The sequence below is a fragment of the Chrysemys picta genome, chromosome 9 (assembly GCF_011386835.1).
Source record: "Chrysemys picta bellii isolate R12L10 chromosome 9, ASM1138683v2, whole genome shotgun sequence".
NCBI lineage: Eukaryota > Metazoa > Chordata > Testudines > Emydidae > Chrysemys > Chrysemys picta.
Genome location: NC_088799.1, coordinates 62362930 through 62372311, shown reverse-complemented (window position 1 = coordinate 62372311; position 9382 = coordinate 62362930). Strand labels below are relative to the sequence as shown.

The window sequence follows — 9382 nt, the reverse complement described above, 5'->3', positions numbered from 1 at the left end:
TTTGACATGATTTGTTCTTCACAAATCCATGCTGGCTGTTCCCTATCACCTTACCACCTTCCAAGTGTTTGCAGATGATTTCCTTAATTACTTGCTCCATTATCTTCCCTGGCACAGAAGTTAAACTAACTGGTCTGTAGTTACCTGGGTTGTTTTTATTTCCCTTTTTATAGATGGGCACTATATTTGCCCTTTTCCAGTCTTCTGGAATCTCTCCCGTCTCCCATGACTTTCCAAAGATAATAGCTAGAGGCTCAGATACCTCCTCTATTAGCTCCTTGAGTATTCTAGGATGCATTTCATCAGGCCCGGGTGACTTGCAGGCATCTAACTTTTCTAAGTGATTTTTAACTTGTTCTTTTTTTATTTTATCCGCTAAACCTACCCCCTTCCCATTAGCATTCACTATGTTAGGCATTGCTTCAGACTTCTCGGTGAAGACCGAAACAAAGAAGTCATTAAGCATCTCTGCCATTTCCAAGTTTCCTGTTACTGTTTCTCCCTCTTCACTAAGCAGTGGGCCTACCCTGTCTTTGGTCTTCCTCTTGCTTCTAATGTATTGATAAAAAGTCTTCTTGTTTCCTTTTATTCCTGTAGCTAGTTTGAGCACATTTTGGGCCTTTGCCTTTCTAATCTTGCCCCTGCATTCCTGTGTTGTTTGCCTATATTCCTCCTTTGTAATCTGTCCTAGTTTCCATTTTTTATATGACTCCTTTTTATTTTTTAGATCGTGCAAGATCTCATGGTTAAGCCAAGGTGGTCTTTTGCCACATTTTCTATCTTTCCTAACCAGCGGAATAGCTTGCTTTTGGGCCCTTAATAGTGTCCCTTTGAAAAACTGCCAACTCTCCTCAGTTGTTTTTCCCCTCAGTCTTGATTCCCATGGGACCTTACCTATCAGCTCTCTGAGCTTCCCAAAATCTGCCTTCCTGAAATCCATTGTCTCTATTTTGCTGTTCTCCCTTCTACCCTTCGTTAGAATTGCAAACTCTATGATTTCATGATCACTTTCACCCAGGCTGCCTTCTACTTTCACATTCTCAACGAGTTCCTCCCTATTTGTTAAAATCAAGTCTAGAACAGCTTCCCCCCTAGTAGCTTTTTCAACCTTCTGAAATAAAAAGTTGTCTCCAATGCAGTCCAAGAATTTGTTGGATAGTCTGTGCCCCGCTGTGTTATTTTCCCAACATATATCCGGATAGTTGAAGTCCCCCATCACCACCAAATCTTGGGCTTTGGATGATTTTGTTAGTTGCTTGAAAAAAGCCTCATCCACCTCTTCCCCCTGGTTAGGTGGCCTGTAGTAGACTCCTAGCATGACATCTCCCTTGTTTTTTGCCCCTTTAAGCCTAACCCAGAGACTCTCAACACTTCCGTCTCCTATGTCCATCTCTACCTCAGTCCAAGTGTGTACATTTTTAATATATAAGGCAACACCTCCTCCCTTTTTCCCCTGTCTATCCTTCCTGAGCAAGCTGTACCCATCCACACCAACATTCCAATCATGTGTATTATCCCACCAAGTTTCAGTGATGCCAACAATGTCATAGTTGTATTTATTTATTAGCACTTCCAGTTCTTCCTGCTTATTCCCCATACTTCTCGCATTTGTATATAGGCATCTAAGATACTGGTTTGGAAGGACTTTTTATTCCAGTCTAATTACTATAAATATATATTTGAGGATAATTGGCAATGAGTTTCAATTAGATGGAAATTGTGAATGACACAAACCCGCCATTTGTTAGCAAAAGGGTTATGAAAAAAGGGCAGAGGCTGAAAAACATCTCAAAGTTTCCATTTTAATTATTATTAATTTGTAATTAACTCAAACAGATGTAGTTGAAAATGCTCAGAAAATTCAGTCTTTACCCACAATTCATGAGCCGTAAATTTGGGGGAGATACATTGCATTCTCCATACAAAACAAAGAGGTTGAAATCTTGCTTCAAATGAAAAACTGGATCTAATCTTAACACAGAGGTGCTAATATGCCTTTATAAAATGTTAAAGTTACTATTTTTGGTTGCATATATATTTATTTATTTTGACTTAAAAGAAAATCCAGCCAAAAGAGTTCCCATCCAAAGCTCTGGAGATGCTTACAACACATTTACAGACACAATAACCTGGGAGTTACAAAGCATCATCCAGAGCAGCACCACTTCTCCTTCCTAACTTTGTCTAACCCCCGGCCCGCTACGTTGTGTGGCCTGTCTAGCTGAAAATCCCAGTGCACTTTCCTCCAAGACGAACGTGGCTTTAGCTGCCTCTGCTTACCCCTGTGCCCATCCCATCCAATGAGCTTTGCAATATGCCTTGGAAGGTCAACAGGTTGGGACTACTGAGGACCTTGTCAGTGAGTGATCTGAAGGAAAGGGGCCCTAGCAGACAGTGCACTCCTTTTATAAGGTAGGGTTACCATTCGTCCGGATTTACCCGGACATGTCCTCCTTTTTGTGCTAAAAATAGCATCCGGGGGGAATTTGTAAATCACTCAAAATGTCCGGGATTTCCCCCCTCCCCGGCAGAGCAGAGCGAGCGGCTGGGAGGGCTGCAGGAAAGTCACGGGCTGGACTCCGGAGCAGCTGTAGAGGAGCTCCTCCTCCTCCCCCCTCCCTCCCTGCATTCTGAGCCGGCAGCTCCTCCCCGGCAGCCCTGCTCCAGCAGCACTGTGCAGGGCCAGGGACCAGGTTGTGTGTTGTGCTGGGGAGCGCAGCCACGTGTCTGGCTCGCACAGAGCCCAACACCCTGTTCTGAGCAGCAGGGTAAGGGGGCCAGGGGGCAGGAGAAGGGGCAGGGAGGTTCTGGAGGGGGCAGTCAAGAAACGGGGGGGGGGTCAGGAGTTCAGGGGGGGCTTTTTGGGTGGAGTGGAGAAAGTTTTGGGCAGTCAGGGTACAGGTAGGGGGTAGGGTCCTGGGGGGCAGTTGGGGGGGTCTTAGGAGGGGGCAGTTAGGGGACAAGGAACAGGGAGTCTTAATGGCTCTCCATGCGTCTCTGGACCCTCTCAGCTGTCAGGCTTGGACGGAAACATTGCCTGAGGGTAGTGAGAGAATGGGTTATCGGTGAGGTGGGGGTGGGCGTGAGCCCGGTCAATAGGGGCAACCCCTACCAAGATCTGAGCCTTTTCTCACACGCCCGTTAGAGCTCGACATTATGCTGTTTGGGACCCCTCTTTGAGGAAAGCCTCTGGATTGCAAGTCCAACCGCTACCTCCTCGTGGTGAGAGTCGGTAACTGGCTTGGATAGCCAGGCGGATTGCGGAGGACGAACCCACATTCCACATTCAGTGGGGTGTGGGACGGGGTTGGGCAGCCCCATATGGTGCCACATGGATGCCCCCCTGGTAAGGGTAGCCTCCCCCAGGTACGGGTTGACTCCCCCTGGTAAGGGTTAGATTCCCCCTGGTAAGGGTAGCCTCCCCCAGGCACGGGTTAGTTTCCCCCTGGAAAGGGTAAGTTTCCCCCAGGTACGGGTTAGTTTCCCCCTGGAAAGGGTTAGTTTCCCCCTGAGAAGGGTAAATCTTTTAGCTATGGAAAAAAGTAATTTATATTTTTTATACCGGATTGGCGCTGGACCGGGTTAATAACGCCCCCGCTGTTGGCTTTGATGCCCCGGCCGACAGTGTTAAATATATTAGGGGTGTGATCAGGGTCGCTGGACCAATGGATAAAATGGTGTGGACTATAATGAAGTCTCATGAGAATGAGAGTGAGAATCAAGTCCTCCCAGTGGAGCATGGAGAGGAGGTAGAGGAGAATATTTGTGATGATCATGGTGAGGAGATTTTATCTATCTTACCGATGGTTTTTACAAGGGACACTTTTAATGATTTAACTATGGACAGTTTTAATCCAGATTTTAAGTATTTAAGTACATTTGATGATCCATATGTTAGGGAATCGGGATATCTTAATGCTCATTTAGTTAATGGGTCTAGTTTATTAAATAGTTTTAGACCAAGTACTGATTTTAATAGGGATCGTAATAAGGATCTTAACAGTACTGGTAGTAATATAAATATATTAGAAAGTAGTTCGTGGAAGGATGGGTTTTTTTATTTAGAGTATCCCGTTGATAGTTTTAATTGTCCAATATGTCCCCAGATATTACCAACATTTGGTAAATGGGCCAAACACATTAATGTGGTTCATAAAAGTAAAGCCATACGAGTTGTATGTAGTAAATGTGGAAAATCTTCTCAATATCGTAATATAGCTTGCCACTACCCCAAGTGCATACCCAAGAAGGTGGATACCCCAATGAAGAGCCATACGTGCTCGGTCTGTGGGCTTGGTTTTCATACTAGATCTGGATTGAGCCAACACTGTAGACATAGACACCCTGCTGTGAGGAATGAGCAAAGAAAAGAAGATATGGCTGCTAAAAGTAAGATCAAAGAGGGATCGATTAGATCTCGTATATGGACCAAAGATGAGGTTGCGCAGCTTATACAGTTGGAAAGGAAATATATTGGGAAAAGGAATATAAATAAATGTATTGAGAGCGAGATGAGGACCAAAACGAATAAACAAATATCAGATAAAAGACGAGAATTAGCAAAGAAGAAGTTAGTGGTAACAGGAGATAGGGAGGAAGTGACTGAGGTAGAGGACATTAGAGTAAATATATTAGAAATTCCGTCCCCAAGAGAGAGGATTTTCCCACTAAAAGGATATCCAGAAGTGGATTTAGTGGAGAAAATATGTAAACGGGGAAAACAAAGTAGGGAGGGAAGAGAAATAATAAATAGTTTAGGGGAAATTGAAGGATTATTAAAGGAGGATTTAACAAAAGCTCTCGGATGGGCAATGTTGGAAAAATTATGTTATTCATTAGTAGAGGGAAAGGACCCTAGAAATGAAAGTCAAATAGAGTTGAGGAATAAAGGAAAAGGGAAGATGAGAAAGGAGGGGAGAAGGAAGCAATTTAATGCAAGTAGGAGATATGCTACAAAGAAAGCTAAGTATAAATTCTATCAACAATTATTTGATAAGGATAGAAGAAGATTGACTCGCATTATAATGGGAGAGCCAGATAAGGCTAAGTGTGCTATCCCTATGAAAGAAATTGAGGAATACTATGTAAATATTTTGGGAACAATTGGACATGGTAATATGATAGGGTGGCCATCATCCACAGAGAATGCGGATAATGATATATTAATGAGTCCGATCTCTGTGGATGAGATTAGAATAGCTTTAAGAGAAATAAGAAAAGATAGTGCTCCTGGCCCAGATAAAGTAAAAGTGAGCAATTTGTGGGATATTTTTAATTTAGACACTTAATACTTACAAAAATTTTTAATATATGGTTTCTAAATAGACAGGTACCAGATGAATTTAAGAAAAATAGAACGATTTTAATACCAAAGACACAAGATGAGGAGGAAATGAAGAAGTTAACATCTTGGAGACCATTGACAATTGGGTCAGTTTGGATTAGAATCTATACCAAAATATTAGCAAAAAGACTGGTGGAAACAGTTAAGATATGTAGTAGACAAAAAGGGTTTATATCCGCCCCTGGGTGTGAGGAAAATATTGCTATATTAGATAATTTGATTAAAGGGGCTAAACGAAATGGGAATGAAATTGCAATAGAGTTTGTAGATCTGGCTAAAGCATTTGATTCTGTGGGACACGGACATATAATAGCCGGGTTGAGAAGATTTGGTATAGATGAACATTTTATAGATATTATTAGGGACCTTTATGATAATTGCACAACTAGGGTATGGGTGGGGGATGAAGCTACTGAGTCTATTTTAATTAGGAGGGGGGTCAAGCAGGGTGACCCGTTGTCCCCAATTTTGTTTAATATTGCTATGGATCCCCTTTTAACTAGATTAGAAGTAGAAGGAAGTGGTTTTTATGTTAAGGGTAATAGTGTCACGTCATTGGCTTTTGCCGATGATGTGGCAATTTTAAGTAGCTCATATAAAGGAATGATCAAAAATTTGGGTATCTTAGAGGAGTTTTGTAAAAATACTAATCTCTCTGTTAATGTGAAGAAAACGAAAGGCTTTCATATTTTAACTAAACATAAAACCTATGTAGTTAATCCTAAGGATAATTGGCAGATAGGGTCAGAGGAGATTGAATATGTTCAACCAGGGGATTTTGAAAAATATTTAGGAGCTAGAATAGATCCCTGGATAGGTGTAGGGGGACCGGTACTTAAAGAAAAATTGAAAGATTGGAGTGAGAATTTAATTAAGGCCCCATTAAAACCGGCCCAAAAATATTAATTTTACAGACATACATCTTACCGAAGCTATTTTATAATCTTCTTTTAATAGAACCCCCTTTTAATCTTTTAGATGATCTTGATGTGTTAGTTAGAAAAATAGTTAAAGAGATTTTACATTTACCTCAGTGTACCACGGATGGGATATTTTATTCTAGAGGTAGGGATGGTGGTTTAGCTCTCACTAAGTTTAGTGTGCAAATCCCAAATATGTTAATTCGTAAATGGAGGAGACATATTGTCTCGAGAGATAATTGGATGGACCTATCTTATCTATATGCAGGAGAAAATCTTGTGGATAAAATATTGTTATTTAGTGCAGTAACATCTCATCCCAAGAAATGGAGGGAAGAGGAATTTTTAAGATGGTCGGAACTGAGATGTCAGGGAATAGGGATAAAATATTTTAAAAATGATTTAATTAGTAATTCGATTTTTAGAAACTCTAGTAAAGTTAAATCGTCAGCGTATATCGCAGCATTGCAGCTTAGGGCAAATATTTATCCTACTAGGGAGACATTAGCAAGAGGAAGAGGAGGTGTGAATGCTCTTTGTAGATGGTGCGGTAAAGTGCGGGAGACTGTTCCCCATATCTCAGGACAATGTTATAAGACTAAGAATGCTAGGATAAAAAGGCATAATAGAGTAGTGTCTGCAGTTGTAGATAAGGTTGGTAAATTAGGGTGGAAGGCAATAATAGAGCCCCATTTGAGAAATAGTAAGGGTGAGTTAAGAAAGCCGGATATTATATTTATAAAAGGAGATACAGCAGTGGTGGTTGATGTTACAGTGCGATGGGAGGATAATGCCGGAAGTTTGGAACAAGCCCACAGTGAGAAGGTGGCTTATTATCTTGAGTTAGAGGAAGAAATTAAAAACTTAACGGGAGGTAAAAATATCCACTTCTTTGGTTTTGTGCTTGGGGCGCGTGGCAAGTGGAGTGAAGGGAATAATGATTTGTTACAATTATTGGGAATGGACAGAAGTAAAAATTTTAAGGAGAGTATATGTAGACTTGTTTTATATTCCACTATTGGTATGATGGCTATATTCAGTGACAGGTAAAGATCCCGGAGTTTCCATTCCGTGTATCTTGCCAAAACTAAATTTTAGCTATTTTGGTTTCCATGCTCTAAATTTTCAAATTTTTAATATTGTTTTGAACATTAACATATTTAGTGTTATTTAATATCTGTCCTTCAATAGAATGGTTTTAATTATATAATAAATACTTATTAATGGATGAAATTCCAATTTAAATTATTAGTTTATTTTATTTTTTTTAACTACTTGATGTGGATGCGGACTGGCCGCGTATAGTAACCAGGAAAGGGCAGGTAGTCACACCTGTACATAAATAGGGGGTGGGGTTCTGGAGGGCAGTTAGGAGCAGGGGTCCCAGGAGGGGGCAGTCAGGGGACAAGGAGCAGGGGGGTGGGGGGCTGGGAGTTCTGGGGGGGAGCTGTCAGGGGGCAGGAGTGGGGAGAGGGATCGGAGCAGTCAGGGGACAGGGAGCAGAGGGGTTTAGATGGGTTGGGAGTTCGGGGGGGGGGGGGCTGTCAGGGGGTGGGGAATGGTTGGATGGGGCGTGGGAGTCCCAGGGGTCTGTCTGGGGGTGGGGGTGGGGGTGTGGATAAGGGTTGGGGCAGTCAGGGGACAAGAGGCAGGGAGGCTTAGATAGGGGGTGGAGTCCTGGGGGGCAGTTAGGGGCAGGGGTCCCAGGAGGGGGCAGTCAGGGGACAAGGAACGGGGGGAGGGTTGGGGGTTCTGGGGGGGCGGGAAGTGGGAGGGGCAGGGGCGGGGCTCCTCCCGTCCTCTTTTTTGCTTGCTGAAATATGGTAACCCTATATAAGGGTCCAGCTCAAGGGCCTCTGCTAGTGGCAGCACAGCATGGGCAGCAATGCCTTTCAGGTAGGCAGCTCCAAGCAGGTCAGGGCTTTATAGGCCAAAACCAACACCTTAAACTCCACCCAGAAACCAACAGGCAGATCCTGGAGCACAGGAAACTTGAGCTGCCACTAGATGCACTGCTCACGTTAGCAAACAGGTGCCATATTCTGCACCAGCTTAGGTTTCTTGATAGATGAAAATGCAGCACCAAGGCATTTTAGGCTTGCTACCAGCAGCAGGCACAAACTGCCATCATGCCTCACAGACACACAAACTGTGCTTTCCCTGCCATTGCGCGCACACTGCCTCCTGAACACACGCGCGCACAGAGCTTTGTGATATGCTAACTCTCCAGCAGACTTTAACAAACAAGAATTTTACAGAAGACCCTTTAAATAACTCTACATGTTCTGTATGTTCTTGCTAATCATTGGCGAGGCCAGACAGGAATTCAGCTTAATGTATCCTTTGTCTACATTGGCAAAAATCAGAATGTAATTCCCTAGGGCAGCAACAGTGAGAGTACTAATGTAGACAGGGCTCCTACATGTGTAGCACTATCTGGTCTAGCTCTGCTATATGGCAGTGAAACATCTGTGCAATTTATACTAGTGCCTCCCACCTGGGGAGCTGCACTGATATGAATTAGAAGGCTGATAACTGCGAATGGAGAAGTCCCCTCAAAGATTTATGCTTCCCAAGATGTCCCTACTCTTTCCTGGGTGACCAAGTCTCTCTTTTTGTGGTGGACAAGTTGCCCTGTTTGGTACGTATTAAAAGTGAGGGTGGAGCTTGGGCTGCCCTGGGTCTGCCTATTCTCAATATGCAGGTTTAGGAATGAGACGTGGCTGTACAGATGCGAGGAAACCTGACCACTTGCCAGCACGCAGTTTTGGCTGGCCAGTAGGGAGCGAGGATGCTTCTCTGTAGATGTATCACTGTCTGTGCTTCTAGGAGAAAAGAGAAACTGTGGGTGACCTTTCAAACCACTCAGACCTTCAAGCAAGTTTCAGAAAGGCTGTCAGGAGTGGCTCCAAGCAGTGGGCTGTCTCCTCCGACTGGGCAGGCTCAGTCAGATGGCACAGCTCATATGGGGCACTGGCAAAGCTTGCTGCTACCCCTTACTGACTAGCCTGCTTGACTGTTTTTATCTTTGATGTTGTGGTGCTGTTCAGCACTTTTTGGACCATTGAACTTTCCGACTCCATCCCACCGTGGTCCAGGGGTCGGGCTCACTCACCAA

At 43.4% G+C, this 9382-nt stretch overlaps 1 protein-coding gene across 8 annotated transcripts in view; it reads right to left on the bottom strand.

Moving 5' to 3' along the window:
- Positions 1-583: 583 nt before the first annotated feature.
- Positions 584-9382, bottom strand: part of ARHGAP36 (Rho GTPase activating protein 36) — an 82444-nt gene continuing 73645 nt past the window's right edge. For 6 of the 8 annotated variants that reach the window (XM_008175188.4, XM_008175190.4, XM_042853346.2 and 3 more), the window contains one exon: positions 584-9089. In XM_008175188.4, coding sequence (XP_008173410.1) covers positions 8828-9089 — 262 coding nt within the window. In that variant the 3' untranslated portion in view covers positions 584-8827. The remainder of the gene's footprint in view (positions 9090-9382) is intronic. The other 2 variants (XM_042853345.2, XM_008175189.4) reach the window with 1 other exon arrangement.